The sequence below is a fragment of the Necator americanus genome, chromosome III (genome assembly GCF_031761385.1).
Source record: "Necator americanus strain Aroian chromosome III, whole genome shotgun sequence".
NCBI lineage: Eukaryota > Metazoa > Nematoda > Chromadorea > Rhabditida > Ancylostomatidae > Necator > Necator americanus.
This window is the reverse complement of record NC_087373.1, coordinates 18,743,142-18,762,216: the sequence shown is the minus strand read 5'-3', so window position 1 is coordinate 18,762,216 and position 19,075 is coordinate 18,743,142. Positions and strand designations below refer to the sequence as shown.

Genomic DNA, 19,075 nt, shown 5'->3' with positions numbered 1-19,075 from the left:
CGTCCATTCCACTTCATATCGAGCTGTGGCGGCTTCGACGAGATCACACGCGAACAGCAATATGTCGGAGCACAAAGTACAAAATCCCACGGCAACAGAGGTCGATTAGTTGAGTTAGTCAAACCCTCGACAAAGAAAAGCATACTGCCGACTTTCCACAACATCGACTCATGGGGAAGAACACACTCAGAGGAGAAGCGTATATAAAACTGAAGACAAACAACTCTTCAGACGGCGATGTAGTCCATCTAGTTCTAGTACATTACTTGTATTGTAGCTACGTCTTCTTGCCTAAATTGTAGTCACAGGTTATGTTAGCTTTTCGTTGTCATACTTAGGTAGTTACTTCCCCGTGCAATAACCGCTTAAATATTCGTGAAATCTCTATCACACATTCTTAACATTCTTATTATCTTATGTCTACGGTTCAATCACTCAGCCTTAAAGCATCACCCCACGATTCTGGACTGGTACGGATTTCCGGTGGAATATTCGTAACGGGGTCGTAGATTATGGGGAGGAGGGTGATTCCGTTCATTTCTTCCTTGTTGCCGTAAAAAAACGGCCTGGAAGATGCGGCGCGTGTTCTGATCAGCTACTGTGGGTTCCTATGCTTTTGGAAAATAGAGCCAAGGCTTGAAGCTTGTGTTCGACTTAAACGGGGAACATCAAACAATTCTTACCTGATTCTCAGTATAGTATATGAAGTATAGTGAAATCTCTGCTTATGTATGCGAATTTCAAATGTCTTTTAAAATAATTTCTGACCTTTCTGCCTAATTAAGTGCCTAATTGACTAATTAAACTAGGAAAGGGAACTACGCCGCAGGACGCTCAGCGATTGACGCTCGATTCGTACTCATTGAGTCAGCAATTGTTTACTTGTTTACGGTTTCTAGCAGTTATTTACGCGTACTACCTGTGAGCGTAAACAGGTGCGGAATCACTGAATCATTCCAAATCTAAATTAATTGGAGCAACTTGAAACTCATGCCGATGCAAGTGTTAATGAATAAAGGCAGCGTGTCACAAAATTATCGATGTTGGGATGTCTCCACAATGGGTTGCAGGTGTATTTCACGAACATGAGTATGATCACATTCAATTCCAAAAAAAATGTTCCAAAAAAAAAATTCTGGAACAACCTCGGTTGCACACGCTACCCAACGATGCAACTTCTCACACGTAGTAGAACGATGGCAATCCGCAAGGCATCTACGACTGCGCTGGTTGGGAAACTTCTACGCTTTACTTGTGTTTTATTATTTGGACACCGATCATTTGACAACGACGAAATTTGCCACGTTTCACCTCGTGACTATCTACATCGCATGAGGTAGCAAACGCGGCCGTTTCTCGTTTTTCTGTTTACTGGTGAGAGTGATCATTCTCATGATCGGGGGCTACTTATGAAGAAGAGCCGTTGATCACTCGGAGAGAAGCTAGACGTTTAACCTCGATTTATAATAGTGAATAAGCGTTTATACGGCGCATACAATGACCAGCAGCCGTAGCTGTCAGAATAGTATCTACTCTTCAGTTCGTCTTTACGTTTTACCGCGACAAGCAGCTCATCAGTTGTTGCCGGATCGGACAACAAACAGCAGAACACTTCCAAGATCTAATGTTTATCCACGTTTTATTCAGAATGTAGCTACCTGAATGCAATGTGGGACAAACTATACCCCTAAGGGATGTAGATGCTCACCTAGTTGATTTTTCATTGAGGGTATCAAGTAAGGTTAGCACTACAATACAAAAAAGGACGACCTGGTCACACGAGTACAATCACAGCTAAAAACATTGTGAGCTAAACTATATATTTACAGACTGTAAAAAAATTAAAAAGCTATTATAAATAAGAAATAGTTTCATGCAGTTTTTTCCTCGAGAGAGGTTAATAGCGGAATGTTGCAGATTATGAAATGAGCTATAAAAGCTTGGCTTTAGTAGTACTGGTTATTGAGATGAGATTAACTAAACTGTATAATCAGAGATTCTCAGCCGTGGACGCGTCCAGCAATGAGATGTTTGATTACTTCTTCATCGACTAGAGTTGTAGTGTCGCCCATTCCTGACTCGCAGCCCTCGGCAATCTTACGAAGAATGCGGCGAGTCACCTTTCCAGAACGAGTTTTTGGCAGACCAGGGGCTGACTGGATCACTTCGGGCACCGCAATGGCTCCAATTTTCTTACGCACCATGTTCTTCAGCTCCAGAGCCAGCGAAGGACTCATTTTCTCACCGTTGTTCAGAGTCACAAACGCGTACGGGAACGAGCCTTTGATGTCATGGGGAGCAGCGACAACCGCTGCTTCGGCAACCTGAAAACAGATATTAAACACCGAATACAGCAGGAGAAGTTCTCAGCAATGAATTAGGATACAACAGTTCAGAAGATTTCTTCAAATGCACTAAACCTAAACACTGGAACGCGCTGTTGTTTCTAAAGGAGGGATTTCTGAACCACAATTTGTGCATTTCAACATATCGATGAACTAAAAAGGATAAAGAAGTTGCATCTGTGAAACAAATTTACTTTCTTATTCATCTCACGTGTAACAGCTGGGGATTCTCTACGTTCTTTATCCAATTGAAGCAGTCAATGTTTGCGGATCTTTTGTTTTTTTTTTCACCACAAGTACCTATTAGTTCAATAACGCAATTTACTATAAAAGAAAGGGAAAATTACCTTATCATGTGCCACCAACGCGCTTTCGATTTCGGCAGTGGACAGTAGATGACCAGAAACATTCATTAAATCATCAACGCGACCTGTTATCCACAAGTATCCATCTTCATCACGACGTGCGCCATCACCAGTAAAATAATACCCATTGAATGGTGCGAAGTACGTCTTGATGAACCTGACATAACTATCGTGAAAAGAGCTGGATGTTCAAAAGCAATGAAGGAGAACGAGCCTGTCATGATCGCCAAACACAGTGCGGAGCATTCCTGGCCATGCTCTATCGAAACAGAGATTTCCTTCACCAGGTCCTTCGATGACACGTCCTTCAGAGTCGAGAATGACTGGATTGACTCCAAAGAAAGGAAATGTTGCAGATCCAGGCTTCATTGGAGTAGCACCAGGCAATGGTGTTATCATGTGCCCTCCCTTCAACACGCTCGCTCTGCGATGCTTTTTATACCAACAACTATCTAGCTTACTGTTTCGGTCTGCCAGAATGTGTCCACGATGGCGCATTTCTCATTGCCTACCACATTGTAAAGCCATTTCCAAGCCGCAGGATTAATAGGCTCACCCACTGTTCCCAAAAGTTCCAAAGAAGCACGTGAATGCCTAAAATAGCATATTTGTGCGGCCACATTTAAAAATAAATGAGATTCAATGAATAAAACATTGAAGCTTTGAGCTCAGTATCCAGTAGGAAAAAACTTCAAAAGAAATCAACAACGTAAAAAAGCACTTTTTAACATGCTCGTCTCCCATTGCCATCAAGGCGCGTATGGCCGTGGGCGAAGTGTAGAGTTTGTTCACCTGAATCATTAGAGCTAATAAAGAAAACAGAGGACAAAACAAGAACCCAAAAAGAAAGAAGTTCCAAAAGACCACACTTAAAAAAGAAGAAAAAAACTCGTACCTGGTACTTGTCGGTAACCGCCCACATCCTATCGGGGGCAGGATGGGTCGGCACACCTTCAAACCATACGCTAGTTAAGCCATTCATCAATGGACCATACAACAAATACCTTGAAAAACAGGTTATGAAGGAAACTAAAGGAATATCTATATAAATATAAATATGAATATAAATAAATAAATATAAATTATATATATATATATATATATATATATATATATATATATATATATATATATATATATATATATATATATATATATATATATATATATATATATATATATATATATATATAGAAGAGGGAAGAAGTTACTCACGTGTGCCCAGTTATCCAACCACAGTCGGCTGTACACCAGTAGACGTCTTCGTCTGGATGTGCATCAAAGCTGCACTTTGTCGTGAAATAAGCATACACCATGTAACCAGCGGTCGAATGTTGAATTCCCTTTGGTTTTCCTGTTGAACCGCTGCAAAACATGTATTAGGCCCATATCCAAGATATCAAGTAACTCTCAAAGATAGCCACGAATTCCCTTCTTTAATATGATAGCAAAAGTCGCACCAAGAGTTTGAAGCATAGGATCTCTTTTCGAAAAAAAAAGCGTGACTTCTCACACGAACTCAAAAGTGAATCTTTCAATAATAATACGTTTATTTGAGTAAATTTTGTCTTTTTGCCTTATTTTGATGAAACCTTTCACCAATTCCATTTTAATGTGAGGAAAATGCAACATAAAACCTAATTGAGTGCTTGGCACGATTACAATACGATTAAAAATTGATTAATTTAAATTATTAATTAGTTACTAATTTAAATTGATCAATCTTTAATCGTATTGTAATCGATTAATTTATTTAAAATTAATGATTCATTTATGTCCAACAAAATTTGAATACAAATGCAGTAATAATACAAATATTTTTCATTACTAACTAAAATTAACTATAACTAATACTTAACTTTTTAATTTTTTAGAATGAGGTATTACACCCACTTGCAAAACGAGTTGTTTCGAAGACCCTCGAAGGACTTGAACTTCTGTTAATTGTTAACAAGAAATCATGCGCGGTTTTGAAACCACTTTTGAATGGTTTCGTTGGTGAAAAGGAACTATAATTTTCGTATTAAGGATTCTGCGCATTTTCTTAAAGGCATCACCCCACGAATCTGAGGTGGTACGGATTTCAGGTGGAGTATTCGTATACGGGATGGGAGACTATAGAGAGGAGGGTGATTCCGTCCTTTTCTTCCTAATTACCGTAAAAAACAGCCCGGAAGATACGGCTTCAGTCGTTCTGGCGCACTTTTTTCTACAGGAAGTTCGACTGGAGCGCGCCAGCCTTGTGTGGCTTCCGGGCCGTTTTTAAGGGCAATTAGGAAGAAATTGACGGAATCACCCCCCCTCTCCATAGTCTCCCATCCTGTATACGAATACTCCAGCTGAAATCTGCACCACCTCAGATTCGTGGGGTGATGCCTTTAATGCAATGCCAAAAATCGAATGCGCATAATCCAAATACACCATTATTCAAATCAGTGAATGCTGTTTGGGAAAATGGATTCCATCTTTAACGTGAAAAAACAAAAGACAAATTCTGTCCACGTTAGGAGATTCAAATTGGAATTGCAGATAACAACAAGCTGCAACATGCAAATCCATAAGCCGCACGAGGGTAAAAAAAAACATGGAAAGAAAACTTACGACGTATACAACAAAAAAAGAGGGCTTTCTGCATCCATCCACTCCACAGGCGAATTAACGTCTTTATATTTGGCCATTTCTACAGTATAGTTAAAATCATTGGGTCCCATCGCTATTTCCTAAAGTTCAGGGTTAAAAGTGCTATGTTTGACCACAACATCCATATCGAGACCTTGGGAGAGTCGCAACCTTCCGGAACAGTTACACGTTTTTGATGAGAGACGATGATGACAGATTTCATGTTCACACCACCTTCCGATGCTATTCTTACAGCTTCACTAGCAATTCCCTTCAGATTTATATATTTCTTGCCTCGGAAGAATCCATCAGCAGTTACGAGGACACAGCAACTGCAAAAACCAGTGATGAATAACTTCTTTTCAGAAACATAAAAATAAATTCTTAAAACAAACGAACTTGGCATCAATAATTCTTGCACCTAAGGAAGAGGCGGAAAAGCCAGCAAAAACCACCGAATGCATGGCCCCTGAAAAGATGTATCCGCAGTAGTGTAATCTGCAGATAACATGAACAAAACGAATTGAACTTGCCAATTCGGGCACATGCAAGCATTGCCACAGCTAACTCAGTGATCATTGGGAGGTAAAGGGCTACAACATCTCCTTTCCGTACACCATGACCTCGTAAAACAGCGGAAAAATTGACAACCTGTTCATTTCATAAGTAAAATAATAAGTAGCACTGGAACAAAGACAAATCGCCATGTACCTGGGAGTGGAGTTCGCTGTAGGTGATTTTGAATCCGTCAGAGGGTTCGTTTCCTTCCCAAATGTAGGCAACCTAAGTTCGCGTTTGTCAGAGAAAAACACACTTATAACAGCGTAGTCCAATTTAGGATAAAGTTCCTACTATCAAGTTAACAAATCTAGTCAGTTGAATGATAAAAACTATGCGACGAAAAAAACAGAAGTACTGTACTGTGAGAAGCTTGTTTTAGATGGGAAACTGTCGGAAGAATTAGTCGTTCTAAACGAATGACGCTATCGTTCGAAGGGAACTTGAAATTGCACTACAAAAGAAGAAGTTTTGTGGAAGATGGTAGAGTTCAATTCCTACTGTTCATGAAAACATGATTTTTCCCTAAACATTTGATTTTTTCTAATTATAAAGTTATTGGGTTAATGTGAATAAACATGAAGCATTATCGCGAACACCTCACCTTATTGCCATAACCACGCTTTATGTTACGTTCTAGACAGTTGTAAGAAATATTTGTCTTTGCTCCATCCATGAAGCGGCAAAACACATCACCTCTCTTCGCATCAAAATTCCACTCCAATCCCTAAATGGACTGCAAACTCTAGGAATTGACGCTAACACTCCTAGCTCAATCATAGCACCACAGATAATTCAAAAGGTGAAAAAACAGCAGTTTTGCAGGATCATTAAACTCAACCTTGGAAGTTCCTTGCGAGAAATGAAGTTCCTCTGCCACACTTTTCCAGAAGGCATCAGAATTGTTGATGGAGGATCGATACTTCTCACGGTAGGATTGAAGTCCAGCGACATGTGCTCCAGCAAGAAGAGGTGCAGGGGGTAGGAATACCTGAAATACAGCAGAAATCAGAGCGGTTCTGTCTTCTGCACTAGAAAGGGTCTGCTGTGCAATTTCATCAGTAGCTGCATAAAATACGCAAAATGTGCTACCGACTCCAGAGCGGCCGAACCAACCTCCTCTTCAGGAGAGGGAGTAGAGGGAAGGTCGAACTTCACACCGACGTCGGACATAGCTTCGGCTGCTTTTAAGTCTAGCAACGCCTGAAATGCAAGTGAGGAGCTGGGAATGTGAAAACAATCCTTACACACTGCGAGCGCAAGTCACAGCAACAGCAATCGATCACTGCACACACAGGAGAAGGCGAAGAACATTTCAAAAGTTCGGCGCAAATTCGCACATCCCAAAGGACAGTCGGAGGGCGGGGCGGGAGCGGCGCACGGACGGCCGTCTGGACCTCGACGGGGACAGTGCATTGCACCAGCAATGCAGCATACGCACCATCCGACTGGCGGACGCAGTGGTGACTGATCCGGAGGCGCAGAGGCGGGGCGGGGCCGAGGGCGGACCCCGCCCCTCACACGATAAGGATTCGTGGTGAACCGGGCCGGGTGTGCAGCTGCATCGCGCGCGAGCGCCGAGGGGTAGGAGGAGCGGGCGCGCGAAGACGCGTTCGCCGAAAACTGACCCTCGGGGGAGCAGCTGCGCATTCGGCGCCGACGGTACGCTGGCAGAGCAGCGAAAGTGGACTTTGCCTGGGCGGTGCGATCTACGGGATTCAGTCACAATGGGGTGAAGCATCCAGCTTCGGTATGTGGAGCATCCAGCCATCGTGGCTGGATGCTCCACATACCGCAGCTCCGCCACAGCGTGCGCAAACTGCACGAAACAATCGGTTAAAGTTAGAGGGCTCAAAGGAATCCAGCCTCTGCAGCCAAAGGAGTAGTGTTGACCGGCGTTTGACCTACCTTCCACTCGAATCTCGCAAAATATCCCGCGCGATATCGGAGCTGGCAACGCGCAGACGTGTGGATCGGGTGGTTTCTGCGACGATCGCGTGTAAAAATCCAAGGCGGACAGTCGACTGGTCGAAAGAACTTCGGTAGTAGGTCTTTGTCTAAGCCAAAAAGACCGCAATCGTTAATCTCCACCAGCACTGACAAACGTAGAAGTTTCTCATGAACACTCGAAGAGTCACTGAGCTCCATTCTCTTTGAGATCTTCAAGTGAACGCTCATCGTTAGTGCCTGTTTTGTTGTAAATAGATGTGTACGTGAAGTTTCTTAATATTGAGCGAATTACGTATTGAATCCTGCCGAAGTGCAGGACCTAAGTTGGTGCATCGAAAAAAGGAAGAGAAGGGTGTGATCCTGAAGTTTTCTGGACTTTCCTCCAATAATTCTTCTCATTGCCAAAACGTCAAGTTTGGTTGGAAAAGGTTCAATTTAGCAAAAGGCAGCATTTCTCCTACTTGCTATGTAATGTTTACGCCTTTTTCTTCAGGAAAAGAAAAACGCCTTCTCGAATAAAAGTGGCGTCTGTCGATAACATTTGATAGAAGCTTAGTCCTAAATCCTAAAATGCGAAGATTCACGCCGAATTTATCCGGAAAGCAAGGAATTTTTTTCCTCAACAAAAGACTAGGGTGTTTTCACTAAGTCTGTCCTCGTCTTAAAAAGTTTTGTGGTAGCTTGAAACTGACCTTTACTTCCTTCTCTTTTTCAAAGATCGCGGAACAACGCACAGGCACCTTAGCTGTTGTAGTGGTCAGGAAAATTGTCGAGGTTTTACTGCAGGTACTCATTCCGTTACTTCGCCTGCATTTCCTCGGTAAGGCACGTCACTTTCCAGACAATTCAAACAATACCCGTTTCGTCTTCTCTGAGCAACTAATTTGTGAAGGAGGGTTAGAATTTCGCTGAGCGCTGGTTTGACCGTGGTGTACATTAAGCTGGAAGTAGTCGCCTTGCAACATGTACTCTTGAAGTGTTTGAAGGACTTCAAAAACTCCTGTATACCTACGATGATGCCGTGCATTGTGTTCATCTTGCCAGTTCGCTCTTATGTATCATATACGGAAGAAGATTGTAAGCCTATGCAGCCTCGCAACAAATTAATACGTGAAACTTTCCGACATTCACTTTACATTTCGTCATTTACTCATATTCATTTCGCGAATCCTACAAAAATAAAAAGTTCCACCGTCGCGACAACTGAGGTCCCATCCGCAGTTCTTGTATTTACCGGAAGTGTTTCTCATTTTTGCCGCCATTCCTGGAAGAACTACGCCTGCTAACGAAGGAAACCCAAAATCGGGAATTTCCACAACGCTGCCTCTGGATTTCAAAATTCTACAAGTGGCGCTGTAGCATGCACTGGACCTCGAGGAAGAAGCCGAAAAAACGAGGGAGAAACCGTGAAGAAGAAGAATAGATTGAATGGGGAAAGAATAATGCATTGGAAGTCACTAGTTTGAATTATGCATGCACCCTATGTCGTATCGATAGCCTAACCTCATTATGTCCATAAGAAATTCACAACTATCTCTTATCCACAGCTCTTCTGCTTTTGCACATGGGCATTCTACAGTCAAGAGGCTGTTCAGGAGACTGTTTTTTAGTATGTTACGATCTTCGTATTTCCTTGCGAGATATTGCGAGTATTTCTCTCAGTGATCTGCCAGTGGTTTTTCTTCGGCTGATCATTCGCAAATTTGAGTTTGTGGTTCCTGTGGCAGCTCAATTTTCGAATTTCTTCAATAGATGGTATACGTGAAAACGCACGTCGTATTCCGGCAACTCTCTGAATGATCTTGGTTTCTAAAGAAGTTCTCGGCTGAACGTTGCTGCAGTCACGTAACCACTTGGGAGAAGTTTTGGGAGGTTATGACGAATCTTTACGACCACAGTGGTCTTACATCACAGCCCTACTCAAGAACTGTCACCAGGTCGTCATTCCAATTATTTCCTGAAATCGCTGCCAGCGAAAGACTGGAACCTTGTAATGTCTTGTCATCTAAACATTGCATTTGCACGTTCGGAACATTCACACGGTACACCTCCTAAAGTGCGATCAACTTCCCTTGTTACCGATGGAGATGAAATTAGGATGCAATATTTGACACTTTGGTTAAAAAATTGGCGAATTTTAGATATGAAATTTTGCGAAGTGGTCACAGAAAATACAAATGGAAGAACTACCAGAACATATCTCGAAAAAAAAATTTGGGAACTAGGAAAAATATAGTGAATCATATCGACTTGTACGACTCACTACCTGTGCACTCAGTGCTCAAAAGAAGGTCTGTTCAAGAATATTTGAGCCCAACTTCTTCCGCGTACACAAATGTAGGCATAGTAAGCATAGTAGGCGTCCTTCGGTGGAAATTTATCGCCAACACCCAAGCGGAAGCGCGAATTTTCTCCCGCCCTCAGAAAGACCCAAGATTAGGTAAGTGTAGTTGTCGCCGACTGTCAGTTGTTTCGAAATGATGAGATCGTTTATGATAGGAAAAAACTGATGACATGACATCAGCTTTTTCCAGCACAGCCTCGGAAGCGCCCATCCTCAACCAAACACATGAAAAACCCGACCATTATTCGAAACTTGGTAACTTTTTCTCGATCGTACGCCCATACTTCGCCTCCAATCCACACCTTCTTGGCCAAACACAACATTTCAGAGGTGATTCGCGTTCTCTACTCGCCAAACGTGACTCCGTATGATTTTCGGTTATTTCCGAAGTTTAGGATGCGGTGATGGTTCGTTCAAAAGTGTTCCTAATAATGTTGTGAGACAACTGTATGTACATAAATATGTACATCATACACGAATGTGTTTGTCATACGATATTTTTGAACAGGCCTCGTGCGTAGTTTAGGTGAAGACGACACTTCATTTGGTTCTATTGGTTGTTTGCAATGAGACGGTGGAGTCAAAACTGCGCAGTTTATTTTCTGAACCAGTCTGAAAGTCCGGCTAAAGCCGGACTTCAGACTTTTTCTAGTGTTCACTTCGCTCGCCTTCACCGGTCAGTAGGAAATAACAGTAGCGACTTTCTTTTGCAAAATTACTACTGTTTTTTTAGCAACCCTTTCTTCAATTTTTTCTTCAAAAATTTAGGCATAGATGGGAGATTTCATGATTTTCTTCCTAAACACTATATTTGGAGAACAATCAAACTTGATTTTACATCTATGTTTCTCTGAAATCTCCAGAAATTGGAAACATTAATCGAAGTATGAGTTTCCTCCGCTCTCAAAAATTAGAACAGAATGATGTGATAACATGAAATGAGGTGAATATCATCATCATAGTGATGAAAATAAAACTCTACGTTAGACCACGTGAACGTGTGTTGGCTTGTATTGTATCTAAGCAGCCGTTTGAAAGTGTGTTTCCACTTTGGGAAAAAAGGATGTTAGCAGCATCAAGCAAGTAGGCCTGGCAATAGATACGCGAATGAGTCATAGAAACCCATTCTGCCGTTGGGGCTCCCGCGCACCAATCCGAGGCAGTGGAGCCGTCTCACCCCACCCCATGGTTTTCTGGGTCAGGGGCACGAATTCGACGTCGTAGGACCCGTGCCACCCAATTTTACCTCGCCGGGGCTCCACCTCACCAAACCGACGCCATGATAATCCTCTCCCTCTCTTTTTGGAATTTCGTGACTGAGACACACACGCATACACAGACGCACACTCGTGACAGAATAAGTCAGTTATTACATAGCATGATCGTTTGCAAATTTAGAAGTGTACATTCACATAAAAGTTTTTTTACCCTCACTAACGTATGACGGAAACTAACTTGGTCTATCAAACCCAACAAACATGAAAATACACCTCTGGACAATGGTGGAAAGGTAGAGTTCTCCCCTATCAGATGTGCGGCCATGGTTCGGCACCCCACCGGGGCAGAGCATTGCATCATTATGGAGTATTTTCGTGACACACAGACAAACACACACACGGACTAAGCGCGTTATTATATAGCATGATAGAACGGCGATAAGCGCACTTTCTTGCTAAAAGGGACAAAAAGTTGCAGACAAAGGTTGGTAGAGGCTCCAGCCACACTTCCACAGTGGTAGCGGCAAACTAACGAGCAGATTCCGCAACCTGTTAGCTTCTTTATCGGATTCTGAGAAAATTTGCTCTCAGGCGGCTAATCAGACACTCCGTTATCCTGAATGCGAACTAGAATTGAAGAGATTTGAAAGAGTGCGCACATCTGAACCAGAGAAAGGAATAGAACTGACTCCTCTCTCTTCTATTTTTATTTATTTGCTACCACTTCCCAAATTTCTAAAATTCAGCAATTTTCTGACTGAGATTCGAAATATTACATCTAACTTTCATCTCCATCTGTAAGGAGCGTGGCTGATAGCCGTTTGAGAGACATTGCAACTGAGAGCTTCTTGAATTCCATCATATGACAGTATTCAAATTAAGCCCAGGTGCAGGTGTTTAGATAACAAAGCACTACTAGGTTCCAGTTCTTCACTGACAGCAAATTGGGAGTGATTGGATTGACTTCCTGGTGACACTTCTTGAGGAGTGGAGATTTGTGATCGGCGAGCACAACTGCGAGAGACCCGAGGACTTTGAGCCAGACTCGATTATTCAGAATTTTGCCGGAGTAGGCGGACATTTCAAAATACATATTTCATTTATTGAACAAAGTAAGTTACATAAGAGCTCTGGATATATGTATATGTATGTGCATAGCAGTGAATATGAGTGAAAATGTGGATATCAAAATAATCAAGATCAAAATATCAAGATAATTTATTGTCTATCTTCTTCAAACGAGGAGAAAACAAAAGAAAAAAGAAAGTAGCGAGTGACACCGTCAATAATGAAGGTCATATTCAAAGCATATTTAGAATTTTTCAGCTACAAAATGTCACCCTCGGTACTTCTAGAAATTGGTGTGAAATTACAAATAGGTTGCGACAGATTAGGTGGAAGGTAAAATATTTTTGCCGATTTTTAGCACAATGGAGAGAAGTTTTCGTATACTGAAGGAGCTTTGCGTGGAAAATTGTTGATACACGAAGTGATGGGAAATAGCAGAACAAAAATAGTATGTAAGAACATGCAGAAAGCTGTTGAATGAAGTAATTCCAACGTTTTCTAAGAGTTAGGGGTTGAAATGCAAGAGACCCCGATGTTTTGAACAGGTTTCTGTTTTTGCGGCAAATAAAACCAGTGAATGTGCAGAACTGCAACTAACGCAGTGTTTTCCTCGTAACTGAGGCGCATTATGTGCCTGATTTCTGAGTTTTCGCCGTGGTCGCTCGACACCGCAAGTGGCTGATGGTCGCATCATTACTGCATAAACCACAGCTAACCTCAGAAAATGGGCGAAAGTTGTGAATTCGCAACGGGTTTTTTACACGCTCCCGTGTTTTTCACTAACATACTGCACCGTGTTTCGGATTATGTGCATACGGTGTAAATAATGCCATATGTGTATGACGATTTTCCGTAGAGAAGTTTCAATCAGGGTTTAGTGAAATAATGCGGTTGTTTACAGCGAAAACATCCATTGAGAAGGATTAATAATTTAATGGAAGAGAATACGAACAAATTAGTGCATCCTGGTCACTGGTGGTCTTGCTCCACTGTTATATTTCTTGACGAAAATATGTGATGATGATTAAGATGATGAAGAGGTATTTTAAGATGATCTTGAATCTTATGAATGCGCAGAGAAAAAGATGAAAAAAAGGATGGTCTCTTACATACCTCAGGTACCAATGTGGTTCTAGACCTGATCTGTGTTGTTTTGCTTTTTTTTCGGATGTTTTCTTATGCAAGTGGACGAAGAGCATTGCAGCAAATTCAAATAGCATTCTATTTGTACGATGACAGTTGGGTTTTGCTGACAACAGTTTGTTCACCTTCGTTTTCATCACTTGCAATACTGCTGTAATCCTAATGATAACAAAACGAGCGTGTTTCGATACATAACTTTTGAAAGATTATTATGCTGGATTCATATAGCTAAGATTCTCCAAATTTTGTTCATGTTGGTTTGAATGACTCCAAACCGTCTTCTGATGCCCGTATTAACTTGACGCGTCAGCGTCTTTCGAATAATCATAGGGTTCCGCAGAAATATGAAGGAGAGCCACCCAAAATTGCATGTTTTATAATGATAATACAAAATAAATGCTCTTCACAGTAGAACATTCGATAGATGTTCCGAGGTGAAGGCCCGTCCATTCAACCTCTAATTTATGTGCAAGTGAGGTTTCAGAAGAAGGAGCTCTGTCTCTGCTCCTACTTTTGATTTCTAAAGCTGATTTGCCTTCCAGACTGAAATTTCATTCAACAATAAAAAAAATCAGTTGTATGCTGAGGATATCTAAATTTATGCGAGTTATGAGTATGCAATCTTTTTGTTCATATTGTGTTACGGGGTTGGTGTGGCGCAGTCGGTCAGAGGTCCGTTGTAGCCACACAGTCGAGGGTTCGAAACCACCCTAGTACAAACCAAGCCTTCATTCTTCCGGGGTCGATAAATTGGTAGCAGGTTTTCCTGGGGGATAAAAACACAGACTTTGTCATCGGCTGGCCCCCGTATGTCACTGTATAGGCCAACAGAACCTCAACTATTACGAATTGCAGTAAAAACGCGTTCGCGTATCCCAAATGGATTGAAACGCCAATGAATTTATCTTTTATTGCCTTATCTGAAGTCATAACAGCTATCACTAGCTATCAAGGGTCAATTCACTAATCAAAAATTGCATGTGAATAGAATCTCTGCTTTTTACGTAGGAAGACATCCTTACTACGGTGATCAGAGGAATACTGCCACTAAAAATGAAATGGAAGATCTTGGGCTTATTAAAGGATAAAGGATAAAGTCACTGGCGTATCAATCCACTTGGGATGCGCCAACGCGTTTTACTGGAATTCGTTAATCGTTGAGGTTTTGGAACGCGTGTTGGCCTATACAATGACTCGCGGGGGCCAGCCGATGATCAAGTCAGTGTTTTTATCCTCCCAGACATGTCTGGTACCAATTTATCGACCCTGGAGGGATGGAAGGCTTGGTTTGCGCTAGGGCGGTTTCGAACCCTCGACCGTGTGGCTGCAACGGACCTCTACCCGACTGCGCCACACCCGCTACCCTGGCCTCATTATTAATGCAAAACTTCCTCTTCTTAGTAGACTGAATTCCTACGTCCTAGAGAGAGCGTACGAAACTTCACTCCAGATTTTTGGAAATGCAATAATGCGAAAATTTCATTGTAAGGTTGAAACAGTGGTAATTAAGAGCGAAAATTGTAGTATAAAATAAAAAATGCCAAGGGCTTGGGGGCTATAATGCAACTTTTTGGAAAGACACGCCCTTAATCTTGATTAGCCTCCATTGTTTGAAATATTAAAAATAGGTCTTCAAGAAAATACCCGTTGAAACAATAACGAACGAAGAACAGAGAGTAATTTCAAAAACGTACTTTCTGATGGACTATTCCGGGTGGCCAGAAAAAACTATTCGGACTTATTCAAGAAGATATTCGGTAAGAAGGGATTATTGCTTCAGGCGTCAAGAGAGAGAATTACGTGATGCTGCACGCGTTCAACGGTTCGAGTTCAAAGGAGAGAGGAGTGCGATCGAAGAGAGCATGCAACGGGGCTTACATCGTGGAAGTCCTCGTAATTTTTGGATCGCTGTCAGATTAGCAGCAACAACGATGGGGACTATCTATGTCATCTGCAAATTTTCACTGCTCTTGCTCTTTTCATTAGAAAATAATAAACAAAATCCGCTATGTCTTGTAATAGTGTGCCTGCGAGGTTCTAGATGGAACCTTTATTTGCCTGACGTTTCGGCTTTTTCGCCGTCTTCAGAGGCCTAAATAGAGGATGACTGGAGCAATGCTACGTTTATCCCGTCAAGTGCCACACTACCCTTGTTTCGATAATCGTTCAGGGTAGTGAAAACAGAAATCCATCTACATTGAAAATGGTCTTACGTGTTCTTCCGCCGGATGTGGCGCGGCTGGTTGCACGCACTTGTCATCGAAACGCTGACCAGAATAGCGTGGCACTTGACGGGATAAACGTAGCATTGCTCCAATCATCCTCTATTTAGGCCTCTGAAGGGAGAAAAAGCCGAATCGTCAGGCAAATAAAGGTTCCATCTAGAACCTCGCAGACACACTATCGCAAAACATAGACAGAATGTGCCGAGGTTTCAGACAAGAGAACATTTGAACAAAATACGCTCTTAAATACCATAGGTCCAGCCGTGCACATCTGTTCAGTTCCTATGCGCCCCATCTTCCTAAATTCTGCCTCCAGATTTTGTCTTTTTTCCAGAAAAAGACGCTCTGAAGAAAGTGTTCACAAGAGCCTCGGCATAAAGCATGTGTATTGCATCGCTTAATTTAATTTTACTGCGAAGTAAGAGTTGAACATCTTCACCTACTTGGTTTATTTTATAGGAGATCATTTCATGATTCTGTACGTTCAAAGTACTATAGCTTTTAATATGCTGCATTCAGGTGTACGGAACACATCTAGCAGCTACTGTGTCCACAGACCCACTCACGGAAGAAGAAGCTACTTTTTAAAATGCTCCTATTGTCGTTGACGTCTTTTTAATGCAAAACTTCAAGATCATTCTGCAAGAAAAAGTTCACTGGCTACGGTTTCTTTCCCCTGAGGTTATGCACCCTCAACATCTACTCAGATCTTCATTCGGAAAGTTACAGACTAAATTTTTCTCGGACTTTTTTAATTATCATTATCTCCATTTATTTTACTTAGCTTATTTCTTCACTATTCTTATTTTTCTGTTTTTACTTCTGAATGAATCTATGTACATACGAAACCATGCTGTTTTATTTCCCAAAAACTAACTTTTTATAACAGAATGTCGCGTAGTTCATTTTCATCTCAGCTGATCCACTTCAACCTACGAATCTGGGGTGGTGTGGATTTCCGATGGCTAAAGATAGAGATATAGGAGTCGTAGATTGCAGAAACGGGTGGGATAATGCACTTTTCTTCCTAACTCGTAAAAACGGGCGGAAAATGCGAAGGGTGCACAAGGGTGGGGCGCTCCAACAGAACTTGTCGTAGAAAACAGCGTCCCGGAACGCTCGACGTTCTATTGAAGCGCGCCACCTTTGTGCACTCGCCGTATCTTCCGTACTGTTTTTTTACGGCAATTAGGAAGAAATGAGCGAGCTTTAATGCGAGCTACGACCCCGTATAGTCATTAGCCATCGGAAATCCATACCACTCCAGATTCGTGGGGTGATGCCTTTAAGATGTTGTTGTCCAGCACACCGTCAAGGTCTAATCCAAGTAGGTCAAATATCTAGAGAAAAGGTGAAATGTTCAGTAACAACTCTTCATTACGCTATGGCGAACTGCCGGACATTGTTGAGCTGAGCTACATAAGTCACTTAGTGATAGGCAATTCAAGCGAAACGCCAAGTCTCACAGGATATCGAGCAATGACGAATGCGCGGATTCTGTTCTTGTCTGATGTAGATCAGAAAGGTTAGGCAGAGCTGTGTTCAAAGACGCAAAGACGTGCGGGCACTCGAGTCAGGCAATAATATCAGCCCGCCAATTATGTCAAAAAATCAAAAAATGTATAAGCTAAGGTGCATTCTTCTGCTATTTCGTTTTGTTTTGAGAGTCTTCACTCAAGTTGCAGCTGGTTATATCTGGTCGAAAGTTGGGGATCACCTCTAGTGCGCGAATATAGTAGGGTCAAAATGACATGAAGCACGTACGCGGGTTCTCTTCAGGCGCTTCGGTGAAGCGTAGCGGTTGTGAGCGTGGTGGAACCCTTGCTGGCACCACCCATCGCTGCAGCTTGCAACGGCTCTAACTCAGTTCCAATTGCTGCCTCCACCGTACGCAAATGCACCGCAACTGCACTCGTGATTCATGTCGTTTTGACCGGACTACATGCGGACAAATATCACCCAAACTGTTTAAAAGGTAGTCAGCAGCTAATCTGATGTGATGTAAGGAGCATATCTGGATGAACATGGTTGCGGTGTTCACGTCATTCTGGTTCGACACGGTGAACAGATGGCATGCTTACGTAAACGCCGCTTACAGACACAGCTCTCGCAATTCTACGCGATCCTATGGAGTTCATCAAGTTGTGCCGGCGTGACGCATTCTCGCATTCTCTTTTCGCTTTCCCCCTTGTTGATGGGACGTACGTGGTCCAGACTGATCGTCTCATCTAAAGAATCAACAAAATGGAGGACATGACGCGTCACGCCGTAAAAAAAAACCGATGCCGTCTACATATGCTGCAGAAAACAAATTAGTACATACCATGCCGATAAACAGCGTCTTCGAAGCTTTGCCCTCTTCTGCCCACCACCCACCAACCAGTTCCGACTAGAAATGAACCGTGTTTGTTCACACGATCTACATTTAAAAAAGGATAAACTTTCTGGCGTGTCAATCCATTTGGGATGGGCTAACGCGTTCTTACCGCAATTCGCAATCGTTTTGAGGTTTTTGAACACAATTACTTGCGGGGGCCAGCCGAACGTCAAGTCATGGTCCTTATCCTCCAAGACAAGTCTGGTACCATTTTATCGACCCCGGAGTAATGAAAGTCTTGGCTTGCACTAGGGCGGTTTCGAAGGGTTTTCCATCGGCCATCCGGCCACAGCAGACCCATTACCGACTGCGCTACACTTCTACATTAGGAGACAAAATAAAACCTGAGATTCTACCGCACCAAAAGTCGGATACTCTGGTGCACAGAATTTTCTATTCTGCTATTCTGTCGAAAACAGTATAGCTATAGTAGGGTCAGAAATGAAGCGCGCTACAGCTGCGTAAGCGACTGCGCTCGAAGCGGTGCGGTGATAGCCGTTATGATCGGGGAGGTCCTTGCCAGCACCGTTCATCCCCGCAGCTCCCGATGCTCCCAATTCGATTGCAACCGCTTTCTCCACCGCGCCGCTTCGAGCGTACACAACTACCCGTGCCTCATGTCGTTTTGAACAGACTGTACAAGCAGTACAGTAATAAGTGTAGTCGAAGTACTTGTCAGTAATCACAAAACGTAAGTCTTGGGAATGAGTCACACCAAAGGTGAGGATATTTTTTGTGTCCAGTTCATTCGCATGTCTATTACTTATTTTATTTAGCGTACATTAGTATAAGCGTACCAAGATATGAAGACGATCAAGATGTGAGGTGGAAGTAGTCCTTTTAGAATTTGAAGGATTGACGATA

General features: G+C 42.4%; 1 protein-coding gene across 6 annotated transcripts; it reads right to left on the bottom strand.

Annotated features, from left to right (window-relative positions):
* Positions 1-1,918: 1,918 nt before the first annotated feature.
* Positions 1,919-18,512, bottom strand: RB195_010051 (uncharacterized protein; the record flags this gene model as incomplete). 6 transcript variants are annotated; one of them, XM_064190877.1, is made up of 19 exons in its annotated part: positions 1,919-1,930; positions 2,121-2,324; positions 2,693-2,867; positions 2,925-3,118; positions 3,172-3,304; positions 3,432-3,502; positions 3,606-3,714; positions 3,926-4,075; positions 5,312-5,430; positions 5,484-5,661; positions 5,729-5,798; positions 5,863-5,980; positions 6,041-6,112; positions 6,492-6,614; positions 6,729-6,878; positions 7,004-7,090; positions 17,916-18,062; positions 18,158-18,223; positions 18,420-18,512. In XM_064190877.1, 19 exons carry the CDS (start codon positions 18,510-18,512, stop codon positions 1,919-1,921), a joined length of 2,271 nt encoding a protein of 756 aa, XP_064048457.1. The 6 variants fall into 6 exon arrangements, with proteins under 6 accessions (XP_064048457.1, XP_064048458.1, XP_064048459.1 ...); XM_064190876.1 differs by having other exon boundaries at positions 17,931-18,062; XM_064190878.1 differs by lacking the exon at positions 17,916-18,062 and having other exon boundaries at positions 2,040-2,324.
* Between the last annotated feature and the right edge of the window lie 563 nt (positions 18,513-19,075).